Source organism: Ovis canadensis, chromosome 16, assembly GCF_042477335.2.
Source record: "Ovis canadensis isolate MfBH-ARS-UI-01 breed Bighorn chromosome 16, ARS-UI_OviCan_v2, whole genome shotgun sequence".
NCBI lineage: Eukaryota > Metazoa > Chordata > Mammalia > Artiodactyla > Bovidae > Ovis > Ovis canadensis.
In genome coordinates this window covers 38,270,777-38,297,943 of record NC_091260.1, presented here as the reverse complement: position 1 = coordinate 38,297,943, position 27,167 = coordinate 38,270,777, and the positions used below count along the sequence as shown (strand labels likewise).

The window sequence follows — 27,167 nt, the reverse complement described above, 5'->3', positions numbered from 1 at the left end:
TTGCACTGGTTTTCACAGAACACCACTTCATGAAGAGGTTGTCACACACAGATGAATGCCCTGGATGGGAAGTCAGAAGTTCCAGCTCTTAGGGAACAGTAGGTGGAAGGAGAGTTTTTCATTCAAAGAATATGGGAAAAGGGGAGGGGAAACTGATATCCCATCTAAGGCTTCTGGGTCTCACAGGGATCCTTTTCATGTTCCTAAATCAGTCCAAGGGGGGTGGGGCAGGGTGCCAAAATGGGCTCATCAGTCACTCCCTGCATCCAAGCTGGAAAACATTTAACCCTGAGATGCAAATCATTTAATCATGCTGACTCAGTGGGGACCAAAAGTTGTGAACCCTTGGGATCCAGGAATTCCCAACATGATGTGATAATGCATTTCACAGCATGAACTTCAGATTTCTAGGACCCAGGCTGGGAAAAAGATGGCAGGGAATCTCCATTCTCCTAAAGTTTTATCCTTCCCTCAAAATGCATTGAAAAGGAGGGATCCCCAAGGGGAACTCCCACTTCCCGCCCCCTCCACATATCTTTTTCTTTCTGTTTGCACCATTAGGTCAGGAGGTTAATGAAAATGCACTCTAAAATTATAAAGAGGATAAAGCCAGGCATGAATATTAGATTTCCACTGGAGTCTGAATATTCCATCTGCACAGTTTTAAGAAAACCCCATTTGCTGCAAATCTTACAGCTTTGTCCACATTTTGCTTGGATATGTCTGAAGTGCTTAGGAATTTGGTAAATGCTAATTGCCTACCTTGGAAACAAAACCAGGAAGGCTGGTTGGTTCCTAGCTTAGACATGACGTGTTGTAAGCTTTCTGTGCAGTTGAATAATCCGTCAGGATAATGTTGGGACCAAACAAGAGTTGGGGATTGTATTTTTCATTTTCTATCATGTATTTTTCCCCTCCCTTTTTTCTTTAGCTTCTTCATCCATCTATCTTTTAATTTTTCTTTTACAGAATACTCTTACCCTTAAGGATGGACCTGTAAATACACAGCATTTCCTCTTGAGTCACTTAAAAATACTTACTTCTTTGGGGCATCAATCCACATTAAAGGACAAGATTCATTGCACCAAACAGCTACTCTTAGAAAGTTGCTTTTACAACAAATATTATAAAATGATGCTTTGATTGAAGGATGACATCTGACATTAACGTCTCGATTGTGCTCACTCATTCTGAAGGAATGGCTCCAATGAAAGTAAATTGCTGCCGAAGACAAACCAACTGGAAAAGACCCTTGTGCTTTTTTTTTCCCTTTCTTTTTTTGTCTCTTAAGGTTTTCACAATGGCTTCAAAGGCAATGTGAATTAATCATTTGTTTTGACCCAAGAGCGGCAGAACTTATTTTGAAGACTTAAACAGGCAACACAAATGTAAACAGAAATCTGGGACTCCCAAATGCTAAAGTTGGAAGGAGTCAGTCTGAAAACATCAATTCTACTCAGCGTTTATTTTCACTTGAAGAGAGTGGAAATCATATAAATCATGGACAAAACGAGTTCTTCTTGCCTGGCAATTGTCCACATGAATCTGTTAACCTTTAAGTATAGATACAGAATTTTTTAATAGAAAGACAGGGCAATATGGCAGTTAGTTAGCAACTGATACTGTAAACTATAGGAGATACAAAGTTCTGTCATATAAATTAATTGCCATTGCAAAAAGGCAACTGCTTGAGCTAAGAAGGTACAAAAACTGGTAACTTCCATAAATATAACAAGAAGCTAAGTGAAGAAATACATAACAGACTGTTTTTCCTATATAATATTCGAATATGCAAACTAAGACACCTGTGGCACTTTACATGAAAGTGGGAATATGACAGACCACGCACGCCACCCTCCCACCCACCCATGTCCGTCCAAGCCCCCTCCCCTCCCACCAAGTGGATTTCCCAAACACAGCAAATTCTAGGGTTACAAGGACAGGATGCCGCATGGAAGCAGCAAGACGGCGAGCTCTGAACTGCTAGACAAAGAGGGAGCCTTATTGACAGTTGTAAAGCATTAGGCGTCAGACAGAAACTTGTCAAAAACAGCTGTTGTTGGGTACTGATTGATAATGTTTTCATTCTGACGGCTGAGACACTGCAGACAGTCGTGGGTCTGAGAAGAAGCCCATCCCTGGCGCACACATGAACACACACACAGACAACGGGAAGTCATTTAACAGATGGCTTAGGAGCACTCAGCTACGCTATCTTAAAAAGACAACATTCTACATTTAATGAACTTGCAGAGAAAGCAACGCCTAATAATCGTTTATTTTTCACAGAAGATGAGCACAACAGGACAAAATAAAAGCAGGAATTGTGCAAGTGGTCATCGGAATAAAAGTTTTGTGCTGCTCATGGGTTACATTTTAAAAATATTCCAGGATGCTGCAGACCAAATCTGAATATGAATCTTTTCTGATCCATTTCATTAAAAAAGAAAAAGAAAGCTTAAAAGAAGTGTTCGATGTTTCAAAGGTAATGATTTCCTTAAAATTTACCCACAAGATCAAACCACAAAAACTGTATCTGAATGACATATATCTTCTGGAGAATTACAAGGTATTACATCAGCTTGTAATAGAATGCAAGTCTGTGGTATTTGGGAATCAGTCAATGGAAAAAAAATTCCAAACATGTTTTTATTGCTCAGGTGAAAGGAGCAGTTTTCTCTCATTTGTTCACTTTGCAGTTTAAATGGTCAAAAATCTACAAAATGTGCCAAAGGGTATTTTATCCATTAACTTCAATATCCATAGATTATTCCTGATTTAGAAAAAGTCAAAGGTGCCAAAACTTGGTAAAACTGTACATTTATTTCTGTATAATTTTATCATTTAAACTAAATGCAAAAAACAAAACAAAACAAAAAAACAGTTCCAAAGACTGAATCTAGGCCTTAAAATTATTTGCTGCAGCCCTAGCACATTTTTAAGGGCATACTGAAACCCCTGAAAATAGAGGTTTATAATAGAAATACTGATAGACCTTTAATTACTGGATGGAGACATTGACAGACTCCATTAAACTACATTAGCACTTACTGAATGACTACACAGATGATTCTGCCTTTATTATCTTTGTCAAATCCACGCCAGCTTAAGCCCTAGCCAGTATAAACGATACTTCATTTGGCTGTTTTTAAAAAGTTTTGTCTATTATTTTAAAAATTACTTTCTCTATTTAAATCAGACATAAGATTTTTAGAAAAAGGTTTTCAGAAACATATTACACTGCAGCTTGACTTAATGTTGAGTAATTTTTCCATTAAAAAAATATGTGAGGACTTGATGAAATAGTAATCAGTGATTCATGCACTGTGCCTAAATTTCCTCTCTTCTCAAAAAAGGAAATAATATCTTTGCTCTTAACAAAGAGTGGACTGAGGGAGAGGGGACTGAGGGAGACTTTAGATGTAAAAAAAAAAAAAATTAGGCATCTTGTCTTTAAGTTCTTTGAAGTCAATTTTACTATGGCAAGGATATTCCTTTCTGATAAGGTGATTAACTGAAGTTTCTGGTGCTTATTTTTTCCCATATGCTGTAAGGCCAGTACACAAAGAACTTAAAAAAAGATAAAACCACCAAGAGACTTTGAAAATGATACACATATTATGGGGAATGCCAGTCACACAACACTCCACCCCAAACCCAGGGTAAATGAGCCAAGGTTCTCAGTCTCCCTGAGTCCTCTAAGGGATTGATTTCTATGAGCCACAAATTCCATCCATTTTAGCACAGAGAAGAGCCGCTTAGAACAACAGAAGGAAGAGACATGAGGTGAAGATAATTAGTGGTAAACAGAGAATAAATTCTCTCTCAGTAGTGTGTACTTGACGGTAATGCCGATGATAAGTCACCTGATTTACAGAATATTCACTTTAATAGAAAAATGAGAGTTTGAGATAACTGGAAGAAAACAGATCTGAAGCCATTACAGTCTTGATACCAAAATAAAATTAAAAGGGGAAACTAACATGGTAGGTTCAAGGCCTTGTGGGAACCCATTTTCTTCACCAGATTTCACATTCTTACAGCTTCATGGTCCTTTTCTTCTAACAAATTTATCAGCTGAGAGAAGCTGTCTTTCAGTGCCTCCATGTCATCCAGTGAGCAGGGCTGCAGAATCCAGCGTTTTCCACGTGCAAGTGGTTCAAGTTCAAAATATTTTTTGACCTTAATTGGGGGGAGGGAGAGAAACAGATTATTAATTACATCAGAGTCTTTCTCTTACTGAAATTTTTTGAGTTATGAAGTAGGGGAATTTTAAGAAGCTATGTGAACTTGATGTTCAGGACTTTCTAGAAACCCATCTGCAGCTGTGGTTATAATATGGGTTATATGTTGTGACCCGTGAGTGTTTTCTTTAGGGGTGAATGAACTGCTTGCAAGCTACCATTCCACCCATTCACTTAACAGCATGGGAGGTCTGATAAAGTCTGAGAAAGAATTATATGTACTACGGCACAGGTCAAAAATACACAGCAGAACACCAAAAAGTTGCAATTCAATCAAAGTAATTCTAGCAGAATGCCTTTCATTATATCACCTTGCTAACTTACTAAACTGGTGACAGCCAATAATATGTACACTATCAATTACACAAGACAATTATTTTGGTCAAACATACACACAACAAAAAAAAATATAATTTAAATAAGCCTTTGTCTCTCTCATTTAAATATGTGTCTCTGGCATGTGTTTCTGAGACCCGGGAAAGTGGTTTTCTAGTTAAGAGATGGAAAGCGACTGCATGTACACGCATATATATACTTATATAAATATGCATACATACATAAAGTCTCTTAGCTTTCTTTTCCTCCCAGTCATGAATTTTCAGGGAGAAAAAAAAAATCAAGACTTTATAACTGTTATGTGGGGTGTAGCATGTGCTATTGGAAAAACCTATTCTACTATGAACTGGTCACAAGTCACCCTTTGTGTGTACGAGGTAGGATACTGACCAACAGCATACAGGGTTACCGACTCAGGACAGCAAATAAATATCAAATAATCATGGTTTCCAGAAGTATTGATGATGTTCCTCTCAAAGGGTATGATAAAGTACGAAGTTCATGAAGCTACATACACACATATACACGCACACACACTGTATCACACAAGAACAGGATACTGTATTTTGGCGGCAGGGTTTACAGTATATCAAACCCAATGAGTAGCAACAACAGAAGAAGTGTCATTCAAAGACGTTCTTTGTCAACAAACTGAGTTAAATCCCATGTGCCATGGAGTTACCACTTGCCAAGGTGTTACCTTAATCAATACCTTGACCCAGAAAAAAAAAAGGTGTTCCAATCTTATGCCACTTCCAAATGTGGTTTCATTTTGACTTTATCAACACAAGTACCAGACTACTGTTAACAGCAGAGATATTCCATTCAAAGTGGTATTAATATGTGTGTACACTTTTTATGTAAGAAGATATAAATAACACTAAGCTTTTATGGTACTTTAGGAATCCCAAATATGCTAACACTTTACAGTTCAAGTGTGTCCCAAAAGTCCTTCAAGAGATGTCTGCAAATTCATAATAAATACTCCTCCTAACAACAACCACAAAAAGTCCTTGAGAATGGAAGGACTCTCATTAATTCTGATTCTGAAGAGTAATGGAAAGCTCATTTACAGATCAGAAAATGGGGCCATGACTTCAGAACAATTTTTGGCTAAGGTATTTTACAAATACGAGGAATTCTCCCTTATGGAAAATGTAAGGTTCATTCTTTTAGTTTCTTTAGGGCAGTGAAAATGACTTACTTTAATAAGAATCTGAAATTGCTTGTGCAAAGACCAGGACCAAGAACCCAGTTTGCCTCCTCAAGGGAGGGAGGGGCTGCTGGTCTGTGGACCAAGGGAGCGGTGGGTCAGCATGGGGCGAGAAGAGCAGGCAGGAGCGACAGGTGGGGGACATGTTCAAATCGACAGCTAGAAGGAGGAGCTGGCTGCTCTAAGGAATTTAAAATCAGAGGCTAGTCTCTTTGATTATGCCACAAAGAGGGCTTCAGGTTGTGTCACAGAGGGAAGGTGTGCTTATGATGCAATATGCTACTTGATCAACGATGCCTCCCATCAAGAGTGGACAGTGTGTCGGATGCAAATCTGGTACAGGAAGGAAGTCGTATCCTTGTCACACTGTATAACTTCAAATCTAAAAGAACAGCATTTTAAACATTGCTAATAACCGAGAAGAGGACTAGTGGCAAGAAATCCAGTAATATTAAAGGCTGACACAGTATGTGCATATTACTAACACTACTTCCGCCAAATGGTTCATTTAAAAATTCACAGAATTCATCCTAGTAGCGTATTAACAGGTAATTTAAAAACAATGTTAGGAATAGATGTAGATAATTACAAAATATTGATATTACAAAACGTGATATTTGACAGTATGGATCAGATACAAAAGCACAATACGGATTTTAGCTACTAGGCAACTGAAAATGTAGTCTATGATGCAGGCATACTTGGAAGATAATAAAGATGTCCAAAGGTTTCAGAAGTTGTTCCTGAAGGAAATGGGAGCTTTGATTACAGGGTGGTCACCAGATGAAGGAGCCTACTGGTGTTAAGCCGACAACCATGGTGGGTAACCTGAGATTTTCAAATCTGTAACCTAAGTGGGTATCTAATTCTCCCATATTCACTTTCAGTTCAGTTCAGTTCAGTCGCTCAGTCGTGTCCAACTCTTTGCGACCCCATGGACTGCAGCAGGCCGGGCCTCCCTGTCCATCACCAATTCCCAGAGTTTACTCAAACTCATGTCCATTGACTAGCTAACGCCATCCAACCATCTTATCATCTGTCATCCCTTTCTCATCCTGCCTTCAATCTTTCCCAGCATCAGGGTCTTTTCAAATGAATCCGTTCTTTGCATCACGTAGTCCAAGTACTGGAGTTTCAGCTTCAGTATCAGTCCTTCCAATGAATATTCAGGACTGATTTCCTTTAGGATGGACTGGTTGGATCTCCTTGCAGTCCAAGGGACTCTCAAGAGTCTTCTCCAACACCACAGTTCAAAAGCGTCAATTCTTCAGATCTGTAACCTAACTGGGTATGTAATTCTCCTATATTCACTTTACTGGTATCCAAATGACTCCACACCACTCTACATTTACAATATTTAAAAAACAAGTGTGGCATTCCAATGATATTCAAGTACAGCAAGTGACTGTGTTTGCTGTGGGAACATAGCTTTTCCCTATTCAGAGTTTTATGTTCCTAAAAACAGAGTACAATACAAAAGAGGGGAAGATGAAGACAATGTTCTGTCTTGGACTTTTTCTTCAGGATAAAATTTTTATTTTGTTTTCCTATATTAATCTGAAGAGCACATTTTACCACCTCCTCCCAATACTACAATAAAAATTACCTACTCACACACTCAACTTGTCCACATTGCTTTTTCTGTCCTTCTACATGCCTGAGTATGATTGTAAAGAAGGTGTTTAAGTTTGACCAACATCAATCATATGCTTATATATCATATTCAAGGTTAAAAAGACTGCCTGTGAGGCAGAGATCTGTTTTTTATGATGAACATCATTTTTTAAAGGTTACTTTCTAATCAAAATAAACATTTAAAAAATGACTCAAGAGAAATGAACCCAACTCTTTTTGACTGCTTTATCAGCTGCTTAAATGTCATGGCTAACTGGAAACTGCTGGAATTAGGAGCTGGTGGTTGTTTCACATTGGCTTCTGGTGATGGCACTTGGGGCAATGACATCAGAATACAGCTGCCTGGCAACCTGCGGTCATTGAGCTATTTTCGGGATGGCCACAGAGAGTGGGCATTTGTCAGTGGCCATGAATCCACCCTAGAGATAGGAAAACAAAGCCACCATAAGTTGCCAACCTATTTTAGCCTGGCATCAGGGCCCTTTCTTCCTTCACAAAACTGTGGGGTGACCTGCATTACTGCATTCCATTATCCACACATCGCATTTACTGTAAAGTCCTAATATAACAGGGACAAATTGGTACCCTCTCGTTGCTGCTAATTGTAGCAGCTGTTAAACCTGTGACATGTTGCATAGCACAGGAGACCCCCTAGTTGGGTGGGAGATGTCTTTCATGTGTCCTTGAGTGGAGAAGTAACAAAATAATTCTTTCATATGTAACGAACCTCTAATGAGGTTATAATGATATTCATTGTTTTCCCTATCTTGCCCTTCAAAAAACATGTTCAAAAATTTTATTTTGGGGACTTCTCTTGCAGTCAGTGGCTAAGATTGTACTCCCAATGCATGGGGCCTGGGTTAAATTCCTGGTCAGAAACTAGATCCCACACACTGCAACTAAGAGTTGACATGCCACAACTAAGGATCCCATGTGCCACAGCAAACATTCCACGTGCTACAACGAAGACCTGGTACAGCCAAACAAATAAATATTTTTAAAAAATTTTATTTTTAATTCCTGCAAACCTGTTGTGACCAAATTTCTGAAAGTCATGTAAACAGTTTCTGAACCGTAAAGATAGGTCTTTCCTTTTTAAAAACCTGCAAATCTTATTTATAATGATAAGCTGCTTGTTTTTCTTCTGTTTTTGTTATGACACCATGTAAGTAGTGCATGGTCAGAGTTGGTTTTGTCTTCCTTTAAACACTTTTGGGGAGCAGGGTCTACACCCAAGGGGTTACTGTTCTCATGTTACATGGAGTTGCTTTGTAAGCTCAGATATTTATAAACAGTACTTTGACCCACATTCATGTCTGTCAAGGTGTGACAACTTTTCAGGATATGTGGGACTCTGTTGTGTACCTTAGAATATGCCACCCCTACTCCTAGTGAATGCAATGCCATTAGTACCAACCAGTCCCTGCTACAGCTAAAAGAATACTTCCCCCTTGCATGTCCAGAATATCACCTGGCACAGTCCTGCTCCTGCAGGAATCTCTTGCCCCTATCTGGAGCGATTCGCTTATTTTTCCATACTTTCACCACTAGAGCTAGAAGCTGGATATTTTCTTTCTTCTTTTTTTTAAATTGCTTTTTTAAGTCACACACTATTGTTATTGAAGTCACTCAGTCATGTCCGACTCTCTGTGACCCCATGGACTGTAGCCTACAGGGCTCCTCTGTCCATTGGATTTTCCAGGCAAGAGTACTAGAGTGCGGTTCATATCCGGGTGCCCTCCCCCCCCAAAAAAAAGAGTACTAGAGTGGGTTGCCATTTCCTTCTCCAGGGAGCTAGATATTTCCAACCCTGCTGCTTCCCCAGATCCCCATCTACACACAATACATATGTTCTCTCTGCAGGAAACTAGCTGATTACAGTGGACCTCTCATTGCTTGGGGGTGGAGGTGGTAGGGTGAGGAGCTGAATAAGGAGGTTTGGAAATCTGCATCCTGAAAGCTGGCTTCCCAAAGCTTCAGTCCTTCAACCCCTACTTCTTGAATGAGCCTGGAGAGTGTTGCTCGAATGAGCCTGGAGAGTGTTGCTCTAATGAGCTACCTGTGCCAGTGCTCCCCTTGCTAACATACAGGGTCCCACTGATTCAAGAGAATATTATAAAACAAAAACAAAGCAAAACAGAAACAACAGCCTGACAAGGGAATGGTCCTCGCCATTTGTGTTTTCAGATTACAAGTCCCCTCCTCATTCCTGGCCTCTTGGTGGCCATGTACAGCTTAGTGCTGACCACTTTACGAAAGGCTTTTTCACTCAGAGCACTACGATTCTATCTCAGCTGAAAGTATGAAAAGTGACTGATTCAAATAAAGAGGGATATGACTATTTGGAATAATTCTGAAATCATGTACATCAATTTGAGTAAGAAGAATATTGGTAGAAGATTGTTAAAGAAAACTTTGGGAATAAAGGCGCCTTCTTTCTTCATCTTTTGTGAAGGAATCAGGACTCACGGAGTCTAGGCTGACAGCTGCAGCTCCTTCCAAACCAACAGTGACAGGTCAACAGGTAAGACAGACAGTAGAGACGACAGGGTGAGGATTGTCAACAAAATTCAGAAAGCTGGGAAAAAACTGCAGTTAGTGGATTTGCTGGGTAGAAGGGAACGCTGGAGGATGATGTGAGAGAACACAACTCATGTCACTGTCCTGAATTCAGTGGATTCAACAGGATTTCTTCGTTACAGCAATGTGCCCACTGCATGGTCTTTAAAGAGATCTGCATGAATAATGTTTTTTCTGAGACAGGTTCATACTGATTCTTAACTCTTTGATAAAAGTATGGTAAGGGATAAATTAAAAGTTTGGGATTAATAGATACATACTACTATATATAAAATAAACAAGGACCTGGTATGTAGTACAGAGAACTATATTTGCTACTTTGTAATAACTTAGAAAAGAATATAAAAAAGAATATATATGTGTGTATATTAAGGGTATACATTTAATGCACACATTAAATATGTATGTGTATATGTATCACTTTGCCGTACACCTGAAACTAACATAACATTATAAATCAACTATACTTCAATTACAGGTTTCCCTGGTGGCTCAGATGTTAAAGAATCTGCCTGCAATGCAGGAGACCTGGGTTCAGTCCCTGGGTTGGGCGATCCCCTGGAGAAGGGAATGACACCCCACTCCAGTATTCTTGCCTGGAGAATTTCAGGGACAGAGGAGCTTGGCAGGCTACAGTCAGTCCATGGGATTGCAAAAAGTTGGACACAACTGAGCAACTAATACACACACACACACACACACTCTCTCTCTCTCTCTCTCTCTAATTAAAAAAAAAAAGTTCTGTCTGGATGATAAATTTACCCCAGGGCTCCAATTAAGAAAGGATGCAAAGAAGGCCTGAATGTATTATAAACTTTGTAGGCGACTGTCCATGACTATTAAAAAGGGAGTGGGACTTGCCTTGGCTACAATCTAGCTCCTTCCTGCAGTCACTCACTGTATTCACATGTCACACTGGGGAAGAACCTTTGTATTTAAATATTGACTCTGTGCGTTCTCTTTCCAACTCCCGACACAAGGATGTCGAATCATAGAGGTCAAGAAATTGGCCATGGTTTGGAGTATTTACACCATGGAAATCTGCAAGAGTACCAAACTAGGACTTTTTCTTTCTAGAGAATTGGTTGTTAAGCTCTTACTAGCACATCACTAAGTACATGCATCTTGTATGAATGTTTGCAAAGGGGTTCTCCAGCTTAGCTTTTTTTTTTTTTTTTTACTGCAGAAGTTCATGGAACAGGTTTCACCTTCAACAAAGTCAAAGAGAACTTTGCCCAAGCCATGGCTCCAGGACAGGGTCTGGAGATGAAGTGGCTGGGCATCATTAAGATTCTTTGGAGTGCATTCTTGGCAGCTGGTTCAAAGAAAGGTTAGTCTAGAGAGAGCAGCACCAGCTGTTCTCCTTTTCATTGTACTGCTTGCAGGATTCTTAGAAAGGCACTAACTGTGTCATTAAAGGTAGAAATAAGCAATACAAGTAAAACCAACTTGCCACAGTCCCAAAGATATTACTACATAGGATAGATATTATTTCTTTTTACCGTAATAGGGACCAGAAAATGACAATTTGATGCTAACCAATATGACAATATTACTTTGGGGTTTATGTTTATAATGGACAATTGGTTTCAAGAACACTGGGTGTAAAAAAGAAGTGTAGTTCTGATAATATGGCTTGTTTCTTAAGCAAAGTGCGGCATGTCTGACCTTGGAATAATTAAAAACCAGACAAATGACTGCAGGTTATGACCTGTGATTGAGCCTCACCCTTATTAGAAGTCTTCTTGCCCAGGCAGTAACCTCTACGTGTACAGAATGCTGTATGTTGTGATAGTAATTATATAGAGATCCGGTATTTCACTGCACAGGAGGATTTAGCCTTCCCCAGAAGAGCCAAATAAAATCATCCCATTTGCTTTGGTAGTGAGATTTAGGACCTGAAAAACATTCTTATTTGTGTTTAATTTGTTAACCTGGAATTACAGAGCAAATTACATCTATTTTCTCTTTTTTGATATATCTGGGGGTAGAGGTGATTTTCACTTAGCCCCAAAGTTTCCCAGCAGATCATCACTGTAAAAGGCATAGATTTAGATAGGAGTGCTTCCTGTGTTCGGGGAGCAATGAAATACATCCGGTCTCTCCATCTATACCCTTCTCTACTCCAGTTATCCTACCCGGCCCGCTGTAGCTGGGGTGATTCTTGCACACGGGCCTTGCTCCGGCTCTCGCTTCCCACCCCAGATGCCTCCATCCACAGGTGGGGAGGGTCACCTCTGAAGATGCAGGAGATGTCTTCCTGTCATCCTAAGGGGAAGCCCTAATGTTATAGAAGAAACTTTTCAAAGTGACCTTAGTCACAGTAGCCACCATTGGTTGCCTCCTCAGCACTTAGGCACTATGAATTCCCTGTAAATAAAGTTTTATTGGAACACAGTCATGCTTATTCAGTTATTTATGGCTGCTTTCATGACACAATGGCAAAGGTGAGTCATTTCCACAGAGACAGTGTATCCTACACAGCCTAGAAGAGTTACTATCTGGCCCTTTAGAGAAAAAAAATTGCCAAGCCCTGGCTACAGCCTCCTGCAGCTTCCTGCTCTGTCCAGCAGAGGCTCGAGGAGCGCCTGGCAGGGGCCTCAGTGTGACCTGGCTTGCCAGCCCTCCTCCTCTCCACTGTGCCTCACACTTTAGGGGGACAGAGAAGTTGGCTTTTATAACCTGGCCAAGATCCACTTATAACTTCAGATGTTTTCAATTGTGGTCTAGCAGACAGAAGGGTCATCTCTCAGCAAAGCACCCCTTCTTTCCTCTCTGGGTTCAGCCTGGGTTTCTTTCATGTGGAGACTTCCTAAAGGCCACGGGATCTCCAGCGTGTGGGGTAACCTGTCAGTCTGAGGGGTTTTGGTGCTCTTAGGATGGTTTCTAGCGCACAGAAATACCAGTTATTGTTACTTTGCAGTTTTAAAAGAGACTATACCATTTATTAAATTTATAGTATCTGAAATGTAGTTTTTGTTGAAGCTATTACAGTTAACTTAAAAATCTTAATACTCTATCTATACATTTGTTAAGTTTTAACAAATACATTCAAAAAACTTGAATTACTGTTTAGGTCCATTTCAAAACTTCGTTTATAAATATAATATATTCAGTTTTCTCTTTAAGCATTTAGACTGTCTAAGAATCAAACATCCTGAAATAGTTAAGATTTTTTTTCCACTAAGAATTCTTAAAAATTTCTTCCATTAAATTTATATATTCAATGACTCTCAAGTTCTGGAATATTCTATTTACAAGTTTAAATTCTCATACCTCTCTACATAGGAGGCCAATTCTGATCACTTACATATTTTAAATTAAATTGTACCTGCTTTTTTTCACTTAGCATAGTGCTTTCAAGGCTCACCATGTACAGCATACATCAGTACTTCATCCCTTTTTACAGCTGAATGTTATATTATATGCATATGCTATATATTGTTTATCCAGGTTCACCAGCTGATGGACATTTGCGTTTCTTCTGCTTTTTGACAATTATGAATGCAGTTATATGAACCATTACTTTCTCTTTAACAGACATTATCAATAATTATACAAATTAATATGTTAAGATATTCAGACTCACTGGGGATGAAGCAGGTCCATGAGTTTAATGTGAATTTCATTTTCACCCAGATTCACTAGGATCTTCTAGTTTTACTAAGGTCACACAGATTTTGGATAGTTATTCGCTAATTTTTTTCACACGTATGAGTCAGTTCCTTGAGGGTACAGGCAATGACAAAATGATTTTGTATCCTCTCATGTACCCAGTACAATGTCAGACATAAGTGTACTCAGTACAATGAAACTATAATGATAAGGGCAACACAATATGTAGTATATTTCATCCCATATTAAAATGTTAGTAAAGGAGACAGACTCAGTATTGGAGAGAAGTCACCACTCTTCACAATTAATTAGGCTAAGGTTTAGAAGGTGGGATTTCATGAACAGTTTCAAAACTGTAGGCCTAAGTGATTTAAACTCTAATATATACAAATGCCTGCAGGCAGCTGCAGTGAATTGTTTTGCAAACAGAAAAGTAAACAGCCTATCATGGAAAACAGAACCCAGTCCAGAAATCCCAGGACCCACAGGACACTTACGTTTTGAGCTATTCCTTTAATCTATGTCCAAATAAAGCAACTAATCTTTATCTCAGAGAATGGAAAGCATTGACATATGCAGAAAGAGAAGCATCAGTACACTTGTCTTTGCATGCAGGTGCAGGCATCGGACTTTTCAATAACATCTATAACACAGCCGTTAATTGAAGAGGCAGCCAGTTTCCAACAGCTCACCATTTTCTTTTTCCTCTTTTCTCCTTCCTTTATTTCACTCTTTCAAAACAGCATTCATTTTGGATGCCAAGCACTTCTGGGATGTTACACTTGCTTCCGCATCTTCTATGTTTGGGAGAATACTCATTACGATTTATTTTTATTTCAAGAAGGTAAATATTATAAGTAGGAAAAAATCTATCTATGAAAAACTTTCTCCTGGCAAGAGAATATGGTTGTTTAGTCCCACCTATATGAATGAGAGCTAGTCAAGTATGTACTAGACAGGAAGGAGAGTTAATGAGTGAAAGCCCCAAACACATCAGAGACAGCCAATTAGCTTGTCTGAAACACAGGCTTGTAAAGCTATCAGTAACTTATAAAATGGTCTGCTACACACGAGGAAAATGTTGTTTAAATGGCTTGCTTAACTAGATGCATTCTCCATGAAATTGATTCTTTTAAGGTTATTTTTTTTTAACTTAATACTCATTAACTGTGTATATTGAAATGGCTGAGTGGGTGGGTGGGGGGGATAGACACCCTGCTACTGTAAAGCGCATATTGAAGATATGAATTTCATAGTTTATGAAGTTAAGAGGTATTGGAAAAAAAAAAAAACCACCTCATCTATTACCAACAATTGTGTCTGCCTCAGTATTGAAATGGATCGATTCAATTAGATTATTCCTCCTCTGGCTAGCTAAATACTTAGACTGGGACTGGTAGATGTGCTCGGAGGACCTTCCAATCTGAGAATTTATGCTTTTGTGTTACAAAACTGCATGCTTTTCCACCATAGCCTGTGATTTTGCAAAATGGTATGAGAGAAAGAAGACCCCGAGCCTGGTATATTTCAAATCTAACATGTGCCTCAGAGTGCACATCAAATTTCATCCCCTAAAGACTGACTTTACTAAAACATTCGCAGTAACTTGATGTTACCTGACACATGAATGACAATGATTATACTATTTCACACTTCAAATGTTTTTGAAAAGCACTCTTGTATATTTTCAAATTGGTTTCTGGCCATGCCTCATACTCAGTTTTTCCTGTTACATAAGTCTCCATGCCGTAAATACACCTTGATCAATGGCTATCTGATCAGACAAGCAGGAGGACAGGCTTTGATTTTTCAAGGTGCAACTTCTTGCTTATTCAATATTGGTACCCTAATGTGCTTCAATAAACCACTATCAGTTGGCCAACTCAAAGAATTCTTTGACTCAACAAAATATCAGGAAAAAATATATTTATGCAATGGTTAAGACACAGAAATCTTTAAAATATAGTTTATATATTCTGGTTTATTTGGCTTTTATAATGGACTTAATGTGTCCCCTTACCTCAGTGTCACAGTTGTGAGGTATAAGAAAGCAACAGCAGAAGCAACAAATCAAAATATTAATATATGGAACCCAAATAAACATGTTTAATATTGGACTTGTGGTACTATGGCAGCATGCTGTCCTAACAACAACAACATTTAGACGTTGGAGCAGATTCAAATTCTTGGGCCTTAAACAGGAGACAGACAAATATGGCAAGCCATGCATCGCTCAGCCGCCAATGGAGGGTGCCAGTGGCCCTGTCCAGATGCAGAGATATTCAAAGGATATTCCTGTCAGCAGCTTGTCCTCTGGCTCCAGCAAGGAGCCACCATGGAAACACTGGGAGGAAAAGAGAAAACAGGAAGGCGTGGCGAGATGGGGGAGAAAGGCAGAAAAAGCTGACAGCCGCCTCAGTCGCACATCTGAGCAAGGGGAACAGGTAACAAACGGCCTGTGACAAACTGCCATGCTGTTAGTCACAGGGAGAGAATTTCTTTCCCTGCTGGCAATATAGTCAGGAGCCTAAGATTCTGGCAACTGAGAAACATGAGCTTGGAAAGAGGCTTGCAGGCAGCCTGAGGAAAGAAAAGCTAAGTGGTAATCTGTCTTGAGGAATTTTAGCCAAAAAAGCCCACACAGGACTAGCTGAACTCGGAATAAAGCCTGTGAAATACAAGTCTGGAGAACATTACAATCAGACATAAAGAGAACACCAGAAATGAAGGTTCAAAAACCAATTGACTGGATTTACCACAGCATTGTTAGTGTGGCCTTGAGTCCTTATTGTCAGCCCAGGACTAGTCCAAACCATTAGCTCTCAACTAGGGAGAAGAGACAAGGCAACTATTTCCTTACCTATCCACTTCCCTCACCCAAGGAAATTAAGCAACATCAGGAGGTATTTTTGATTGTCACAACTTGGCAGAGGGCGGTTGGGAAGCAGGTAAAGGGGATTCTTGCTACAGGCATATAGTAGGTGATAGTCAGGGATACTGCCAAGCACCCTAACATACACGGGACAGCGTCCCCCTCCCCTCAACAAAGTGCTATCCACCCCAGACATCAGTAATGCTGAGGCAGAACAATTCCACTCTGAACTGACTTTTTACAGGCAAAAATCAAAGAAGAAAGCCCCGTTAATGATTCAGTGCATGGTTTATCAACATGAACCATCAGGTTCCTTCCCTGGAATCAGGAGATTCAGCAACTGGACTGGAAAGCTCCCCACGGAGGAGCACCGAAGGTCGATGGGACGTACTCTCTGTCCTTTCTTTTTCAAAGTAGAAGTCACTCGATCTTGGTAGGGGACCAGTGAGAATGTCAAACTGGCCTGAAACAAGTGCTAGAAAGAAGCAGTCACATTTCTCTCACTCTCCATATTCCCTGTTTTGAGCTCTGGGGATACAAAGGTCCACAGTTCAAGTCCCAGGCCTCATGGAGTTTACCCAGCAGTGGAAGAAATGGACAGATACTAAGTGAATATGTAAGTAAATGAAGTCCAGTGAGAAATAAGTGCCATGAAGAAAAAGAAGGCATGACAGAAATAATAACATTTGCCATATAACTGATCCAAAAGAGGGACTGGTGGTGTAATACGAGTTAAAAATCAAGCAGTCACAAAGGAAGACAAGTGTTTAGCTGGTTTCAAAACAAAATTTCATACAGTTACGATCAAAACTCTCTCAATTAACCTTCACTTAATTGTCTAGGATTAGCTGACTCTTCATCACCCTAATACAAGACAAGGATTAAAGCTGTCTACACAGTCAACATCCATGCCTGGTGGATACAACACTGGAATGACGAGACTATACCCTTGATGCTCAAGACGGGGGCAGTTGATGCTCATGACTGGGGCTGACTGCTCTCTGGCACATCTGCTCATTTCTGCTCCTGAGTTATTCATAATTCTGTACTAAGGCAATCAGACTTGTCATTATCATTAAGTAATCTTGTTAAATGTGACACTAATGAGTGAAATGTGAACCTGAAAGGGGAATTTCTATTTCTACAGAAAACTAAATGGGATGGGTTCAAAGAAATCAAGAAAAAAGAGTCACTAAAAACAAACTGCTGTGGAATTAGATTTAGGTAAGATAACTCTAAAGGAATGGGAGGGAATGGGGAAGATAGCTCAAGTGTTTTTAACTATGGTTCCACTTTAAGCAAACAGGAGCTGAAAATCATAAGGAAGGATTGTGTTTTATGCAGGAAATGTAATACAGAACTCTGACTAGTGGCCACATACTCAGAGAAAAGGCCTTGGACCGATATCAAAAGGTCAGTACCATTTGTATGTTTTAACTCAAATTATTTAGGGCATATATTTAATTTTTTTAATGACAAGATACTTTAACCAGTTCTTGATTATCAGTTCAGGTCAGTCTGGATAAGAGAGCTTCTAACTGTATATTTCAAATCACACATTTTCTTCTGTCTGAATCAAAAACCTTCTCAGAGGGGAAGTCATTAACACCCATTTCAGTCTGAGTAAAGAGTGTTGCATAAAATCATATCCACTGTCAGAATCAATATTAGAGTCTATCACCTCAAATCCTCTTGTGAAAGAAAGTACAGTATAAATAAATAAAATTAAAATACTCAAATTCGTACTCACACATACCCACACCCCTGCAGTCTCCTACAGAAACAGTCTTATTTGTGAAAGCAAATTACGATTAAAACTGGATTCCTCATTATTAAATATAATATCCTTAAAAAATAATAAACATTGAGGGTTTGGATCTAGATGGTATAGTAAGAGGTTATAGAGTTCATCTTCTCCCATGAACACATCAAAAATATTTCGATATCTGGAACAGTTCTCACTGAAAACTAACCAGAAGCTGGCAGAAGGACTCTACAACTAAGGCTATAAGAAAGATACTCAGGTGACTGAGTAGGAAGGAAAGGAAAGCGATCAGGTTGTGATCTGCGCCTCTGGGAGGAAACTCAGAAGAAAGAGATTACAAGGGTGGACAGTTGCCCTGGGGAGTGAACCATGTTGGGTGTCCCAGTCCACCTGGCTTTTTGGAAGACTACTGAGACCAACAGAAGGACTGTGGGAAGCCTGAATGCTACTCCTGAGAAACACACAGGGCTTGCCCTGGGGCAGGGTGGAGAGAGGTCTGCTCTAGGATGCTGGCTTTCCCATGACTCCCTAGGGCTGTAAGCTCCAGCATGAACTGAGTCAACTCTGGCCCCGATCACTCCATGTCACAGCATGGCACTGCATCTGGGGTGGCCAAGACTGGAGAAAAGATTCTATCTTGGAATGCAGAGGCACCTGGGTCCAGACATATAAGGAAGAATTAACATCTATCCTCAAACCATTTCCAAAAAATTGAAGAGGATGGAACACTCACAAATTCATTCTATGAGGCCATCATTACTCTAATACCAAAAACAGAGAGACATTACAAAGAAAGAAAATTAATAGGCCAACATCTTTGATGAATATAGATGCAAAAATCTCCAAGATACAGTAAGTTCTTTACATGAGTTCTGTTTGGAGAGTGTGTTCTTAAGTCCAATGTCTTCTAAAGTCTGACAAAATTAGTGTAGGTGCCCAACTAACACAATCAGCTATATAGTACTGTACTATAATAGCTTTATAAGACTTTTCATACATATAATACATAAACAACACAAAAATAAAAACATTTTTAGTCTTACATTACAGTACTTTGAAAAGTACAATAGTACAATAGCTGGCATACAGGGGCTGGCATCAAGTGAACAGGCAAGAAGAGTTACTGACTAGAGGAGGGAGGAGATGTAGGAGATTCTAGAGCTGAAAGATTGTCAGCAATAGCAGACAGAGGGCAAGCTACAATTTCACTCACACCTTACAGGACTTCCCTGATAGCTAAGTTGGTAAAGAATCTGCCTGCAATGCAGGTGACCAGGGTGTGATTCCTGGGTCAGGAAGATCTGCTGGAGAACGGATAGGCTACCCACTCCAGTATTCTTGGGCTTCTCTTGTGGCTCAGCTGGTAAAGAATCTGCCCTCAATGAGGGAGACCTGGGTTCGATACCTGGGTTGGGAAGATCCCCTGAAGAAGGGAAAGGCTACCCACTCCAGTATTCTGGCATGGAGAATTCTATGGATTGTATAGTCCATGGGATTGCAAAGAGTCAGACACTACTGAGCGACTTTTCACTTCACTTACATGACTGGACATGTGAATGCTCGTCTGCATCTTTGAAAGTTCACAACTTAAAGGTTCATTTGTAGGGGACTTTCTGTATTAGCAAAATGAATCCAACAATATGCAAAAATGATCACATACTATGATCAAGTTGAATTTATTCCAAAGATCCAGGAATGGTTCAGTATCCATAGTATTAGAAGTCCTAGCCACAACAATCAGACAAAATAAGGCATTCAAACTGGAAAGGAAGAAGTAGAATTGTCACTATTTGAAGATACCATGATATCTCATATAGAAAATCCGAAAGTATCCACCCTAAAACTATTAGAATCAGTCAGTAAAGGAATTCAGTGAAGCTGAAAGATATAAGATTAATATACAAACATGTGTCTCTTTTCTACATCATAATTCTAATGAATTATTCAACAGAGAATTTTTTTTTAAATCTTGTTTAAAATCGCAGGAGGAAGAACACTTAGGAATAAACTTAACCGAGGAGGAGAAAGACCTATACTCTGAAAACTATAAAACACTGGTGTAGGAAATTAAAGATGATACAAAGAACTGGAAAGATATATACTGTGCTCTTGGATGGTAAGGATTAATATTGTTAAAAGCAATCTATAGATTCAGTGCAACCCCTACCAAAATGTCCCATGATATTTTTCAAAGAACTGGAACAAACAGTTCTAAAATTAAATGAAATCACAAAAGGCCCAGAACTGCCATAGTAATACTGAGAAAAAAGAACAAAGCTGGAGGTATCCCCCTCTCAGACTTCAGACTATATGACAAAGCTTAAGTAGTCAAAACAGCATACTCCTGGCACAAAAACAGATACACAGGTCAATGAAATAGAATAGAGAGGCCTGAAATAAATTCATATGTCTAAAGTCAATGAATCTACAACAAAGGAGGCATGAATATACAATGGAGGAAAGACAGTCTCTTAAGTGGTGCTGGGAAAACTGGACAGTTTACATGTAAAACAGTGAAATTAGAACATTTCCTCACATAATATATAAGAACAAACTCAAAATGGATTAAAGACCTAAGAAGACCAGAAACCATAAAACTTCTGGAAGAAAACACAGGCAGAACACTGGGCATAAATTGTAACAATTTTCTTTTGGATCTATCTCCAAAGGCAAAAGAAATAAAAACAAAAATAAACAAATGGGACCTAATTAAACTTAGAAGCTTTTGTAAAGCAAGGGAAACCATGGAAAAAACAAACAAAAAAACACACTAAAGAATGGGAGAAAACGCTTGCAAATTATATAACCAACAAGGAATTAATAACTAAAATATATAAACAGCTCATACAACTTCATACCAACCCCCTCCCCACACACACAAATAACCCAGTTAAAAAAAATAAGCAGACGACCCAAACACATTTCTCCAACGAAGACATACAGATGACCAATAGGCACATGAAAAGATGTTCAACACTGCTAATTATCAGGGAAATACAAATCAAAACAATGAGAATCACCTCACAGAGGTCCAAACGGCTACATCAGAAAGAACACCTAGGGATTTCTTGGCAGTCCACTGGTTAAGACTTTACCTTCTAATGCAGGAGACGCAGGTTTGATCCCTGGACAGGGAGCTAAGACCCCATATGCCTCATGGCCAGAAAGCCAAAACATAAAACAGAAGCAGTATTGCAATAAATGTGATAAAGACTTTAGAAAAGAACAAGGATGTGGAGAAAAGGGAACCCCTGTACACTGCTGGTGGGAACACAAACTGGTGCAGCTACTGTGGAAAATAGTATGGAGGGTTCTCAAAAAACTAAACACAGAACTAACATATGACACAGCAATTCCACCACTGAGCATATATCTGGAAAAATGAACACACTAATTTGAAAAGATACATGTACAACAAAGTTCATAGCAGCACTATTTACAGTCCCCAAGATATGGAAAAAACCCAAAGCCATCATGAGCCTACTGAATAAAGATGTGGTATACATGTAAAATAGCAGCAGCAGCAGTATCTTCCCTGGTGGCTCAGAGGTTAAAGCGTCTGCCTCCAATGCGGGAGACCCGGGTTCAATCCTTGGGTTGGGAAGATCCCCTGGAGAAGGAAATGGTAACCCACTCCAGTATTCTTGCCTGGAGAATCCCATGGATGGAGAAGCCTGGTAGGCTACAGTCCATGGGGTCGCAAAGAGTCAGACACAACTGAGTGACTTCACTTACTTACTTATACATGTATAATGGAATATTACTCAGTCATAAAAAGGAATGAAATTCTTCCATCTGTGCAATGTGGAAAGACTAGAGAATATTATGCTTAGTGAAATAAGTCAGAGAAAGACTAATACTGCATGATATCACTAATATTCAAAAGCAGAGACATTACTTTGCCAACTAAGGCCCGTCTAGTCAAGGCTATGGTTTTTCCAGTGGTCACGTATGGATGTGAGAGTTGGACTGTGAAGAAGGCTGAGCGCCAAAGAATTGATGATTTTGAACTGTGGTGTTGGAGAAGACTCTTGAGAGTCCCTTGGACTGCAAGGAGATCCAACCAGTCCAGTCTGAAGGAGATCAGCCCTGGGATTTCTTTGGAAGGAATGATGCTAAAGCTGAAGATCCAGTACTTTGGCCACCTCATGCGAAGAGTTGACTCATTGGAAAAGACTCTGATGCTGGGAGGGATTGAGGGCAGGAGGAGAAGGGGATGACAGAGGATGAGATGGCTGGATGGCATCACTGACTCGATGGACGTGAATCTGAGTGAACTCCAGGAGATGGTGATGGACAGGGAGGCCTGGTGTGCTGCGATTCATGGGGTTGCGAAGAGTCGGACACGACTGAGCGACTGAACTGAACTGAACTGAACTGAAAAAAATAATGAAAGTTAATGTATATAGCAAAGCAGAAACAGACTCACAGATTAAAAATATCCAACAAACTAGTGGCTCCCAGTGGGGAGAGGGATGTGGGAGTGCCACATTATGGGCATGGAATTAAGAGATACAATGTACAGAATGGAGAACTATACCCATCATCTTATAAACCTTTTAATGGAGTATAACCTAAAAATACTGAATCACTTATGTTGTTCACTTGAAACTAATGTAATATTATAAATCAATTGATAATACCTTGATTAAAAAGTGTAAATGATAAATAAAGATGTTCTTTAAAAAATTACATTATTTTCAATGCATTTGTAGAATATTTTCTAAATAGAACTTATTCCCATTTTCTAGCATATCCATCAGGAAAATTTCCCTGACCTTCTCTTAGCACATCCTTGACTACTGTCTCCTACACTTAAGAGTTTTCTAGGGACTATACAATATTAGTGTTTCTCACAGTAGTCCTATTTTACCCTAAAATTATTATCTGTTTCTTTCTACCCTTACCAAATTGACTTCTCCATCAGTAAGATGGCAATTCTACCAGAGCACTTGGAAACAACAATCATATGATGCCAATCCCTGACAAATGATGGCTGGTGCTAACAATTTTTCACTAGAAGGTAAGCATCAACAATAAAATAACGTAAAATGATGCAGGTAAATGACATTTACCTCTCTGAGTCCACAAATTTATTTTCAGTGAATGATATCTTGTCTTCATCATATTTAACATAAGGGGATCTAGACTTCAATCCTCAATATATAGGGTTTGTAAATTTTAGGTGCCTATTTATGTCATCAAATCTTTTATACCAAAAGAGAAGATGAAATTACAGAGAAACAAGGATATGAGAAATAAATTCTTGCCTATTTGACTGCAGTTTCTCATCCAGACATAAAGTACATGTAACCTGCATGGTTACACGTTTAGTCACAGAGTTGGCATAAAACACGTGGGCAAGTTGAATTCTCTTACAGCTGCTGAAACAGTTGAATTCTGACTTTTTATATAAAGCCACAGACACTAAGTATGTAGTCACCTGGTCAAAGGTGGACCTGCTTTTTGGTGCTGTTAGAAGGGATAACCTGACTTGATAAACTGTAAAGATGCTGGGTGTCTGGTATGACCTAAGGATGGCAAGGCTTGGATCAATAACTAAGAGCACTTGTTCTGGCATGACGCTTGCTGAGTTCTGACACGACCACTGACACTGTAAATCATCAATGCATAGCATATTTCCTACATAATCTAGAGAGAGAGAAGGAACCTGGACAGATAAACGTGTACCACACAGTGGGTGCAAGTTCTTAACATGAGATGGAAATGAACCGAATTAGCTGTTTCTCCCTCCCTCACCCACCCCTTTCTCTCCCTCCTTCCTTCTCTCCATCCCCTCCTCCATCTCTCCCTCTTTCAATTTAGGATATTAAGCCAAGGACTTATTTAAAGCACTGAAAGACATAATTAACTAGCACTCATGAAATAATTGAAAAGAATTCCCTCAATGAGCAAATCACTCTATCCTTACAGGCAAGGCTTTGGAGTGGCTTGCATAACTACCTTTAATGACTTTTATGTTTTAATGAAACACTATAAATTAGACTATTTTAGTTTAGGTTTCAAAAACCCACTTGCGCTGCATCATAGATGTTTAAAAATCTTCCTGTATCTGCACAAAGCATAAAAAGCTCTTCTGGAAAATCATGAACTCCATACATACCCAATATTCCCCTCCCTATTTCCCCCTACCCCCAGAACCCTTCCCATCTGCCAGCTGGGTTTCATTTTAAGAATTTCACACTGAATATAAAGTGCTATTTTGACCATGTGGCTCCAGAAATGTGAATTTATAGTCTATTCAGACCGTACGCAAGTGATTGACAGAGAGGGGATTAACCAACTGGATGCGATGAAGCTGCTACCTCTTCCTTCAGGTTCCTTTAAGCTTCCAGGAAAGGGGGCCATCCTTACAGCTTCATTGAGACTAGCAAGAAGTACAGTCTCCTAGCAGGGGTCTTAGCTTTCACATCATTGCTTAATGGCCTCGACCTTGGAACTCTTTTCTCTATGCTCCTATACCTCCCACACTCCATGTATTTCCCCACATGTAAGCAAGAATACTACAGTTTGCTTTCTTAGACATCTTTTGCAACGATGTTCATCTACTGACTCATATAACACATACCTGTGATTCCTGGTTGTCAAGTTTAAGACTAAAATTCTGGGAAAGTATGTGTGTGTATTTGATTTTCTTGAGAAAAAGCTAGAAATGACTAACAAACATGGAAAGACTGTCTAGGCTAGTATTTCAGAGATCATTTGAAAGTCTTGGGCATCTAGTAATGTTTCAAATACCATTGCTATTTAAGTTCTACTACAAAGTAGTCCTTTTTTAAAAAAACAGTTAAGATCTTATTTCAGATTTATCATTCTCAAGTATTTTATCATAGGCATTAAAGTGATGTTATAACTGTATACTTCAGATTTGCTAAATCTTTCTTTTTGCAACTTTAGGGTCACGCTGTTCCTAGGACTCTGTATACTCACTAAATGGACACTAAGTAATACTATAAAACAGATTACTTCTCTCTTTAACAAAAGCTCAATGAAAGGATATTAAAGTGTTGAATTTTGAGAAGGGTGTGTAGAATTAACTTAGATTTGATGTTGTGATGCTGGAGTCAGTCTCAAAATAAATGAGCACATCTAAATTTGTATTACACACACACACACACACACACACACACACACAGTTGACATAAGCTGACATCAGAGAAAAGTCAACATCATCGGAAAAGTATAAGCTTATCACATCCTGTCAAGTTTCGTCCTGCCTAGAACTGGAAAGGTTCTGTTTGAAGGTGGGGTCCTTAGCTTCTAAATTATTCTAGAGAATAATAGAGAGAATAATGCCTCCCCTTTGTTCCCCCAGGAAAAAACAAACAAGTATTCTACAGAAACTCAATTATGCCTAGGGGAAAATTTCTCCTACTTGCTAGCACAATAAATAAGACTCCATTTTAAAAAATCACCAATATTACACATTTAAGTTTTAGACACATTATATGAACAGTTAATAAAGTTACTGGAGCATAGAGAAAAGTATGGAAGAAACCCCATCAAACTGATAATGCTGGATAGTACACTGGAGAATCAATGGAAAGCAGATTCTTAACTTTTTCTTAATATCATTCTTGAATTACTGAGCTTGAAACAATAAGGCCCCTATAGTTCTATACTTTAAAAAATTAATAAAATAAAAACATATATATGAACATCAAAGAACATTTCTTAAATGTCCTTTAAGAAATAAAGCAATAATATACCCACATGCAGAAACACATACAGGGAGGTAACCTGGTTTACAGTAGAAGTGCAGAAAACACAGTGTTGTACAAGTGTGAAGAAAAGATTTCAACAATAAAAATTTTCATGTGATAGTTACCTACTCATGTGACAAAAAGAAATATAGTTTTTTTTCCTCTAAGAGTGTATTTTTAAATTTTTAATATAATTTTTAAAAGTTACACTCCATTCAGTTATCACAAAATATCGGCTCTGTTGCCCATGTTGTACAATATACATCCATACAGCCCATCTTATACCCAATAGTTCATTCATACCTCCTGCTCCCTCACCCCTATTTTGCCCCTCCCTTCTCTCTCCCCATTGGTAACCACTAATTTGTTCTCTGGAATATAGCTGTTTTCTAACTATCAGTTAAATATGGATTTTTATCATATCTAAGCATTTGGGGGATTTAACTTTTAAATCAATGACAATTTATTTAAATTATAAGAGTGTGTCCCCTTCTAGAAGATGGGTGATATTCTAGGGAGTCAAGACCTGAGTCAAGACACTCAGGACTCTCAACTTTCACAGTTGAAAACCTGGCACCTCTCACTAGGTTGCAAAGTTCACATATGGATTTTCCACAATCAGCAGTATCAGTGCTTCACATCCTAGACAGGAATACCTTCCATTCTTCATCAGATCCCTTTTAGAGAGAAGTAACATTTAGAGAAGATCATGTAAAGGGCTGGCCCATCCATCCTCCTTTACTGGATATCTAATGCTATCTTTGAACAAAGTTCAAGTAGAGCCTGCTGAAGGCTATAAAATAACTCTACTCCATGGCATTCTAATACCAGGGTCTTAACTTTAATGTTGCCATAAGAAAAAGCCACAAAAAATTCAGATCTACATTTGCTATAAAAATGTTGTCATAAATGACTCATTAAATCACTCAGTGTCTCCCACAGAAAATCTTTCGAATTGTGCTAGAACGATTTTTATCTTCCCTGTGGAAGACACATCCTTCCTCTTCCAACAATGAGAATTAGATCACAGATCATGACTGCCCCATCTTTTTGTTCTTCAGAAACTCAGAGCACTAAATATAAAATCTAACTTAAGCAGTTACTGACCCACAGGGTTGGTGTTATTACAGTTTCCTTTTCTTTGTCCTCATCTTCTATTTCATTTTTTAATTATTATTATTTC

At 39.0% G+C, this 27,167-nt stretch overlaps 1 protein-coding gene across 1 annotated transcript in view; it reads right to left on the bottom strand.

Annotated features, from left to right (window-relative positions):
• Positions 1 to 1,446: 1,446 nt before the first annotated feature.
• ARL15 (ARF like GTPase 15) overlaps positions 1,447 to 27,167 on the bottom strand; it is a 462,998-nt gene continuing 437,277 nt past the window's right edge. Inside the window, exon 5 of the mRNA XM_069556557.1 lies at positions 1,447 to 4,182. Coding sequence (XP_069412658.1) covers positions 4,030 to 4,182 — 153 coding nt within the window. The 3' untranslated portion in view covers positions 1,447 to 4,029. The remainder of the gene's footprint in view (positions 4,183 to 27,167) is intronic.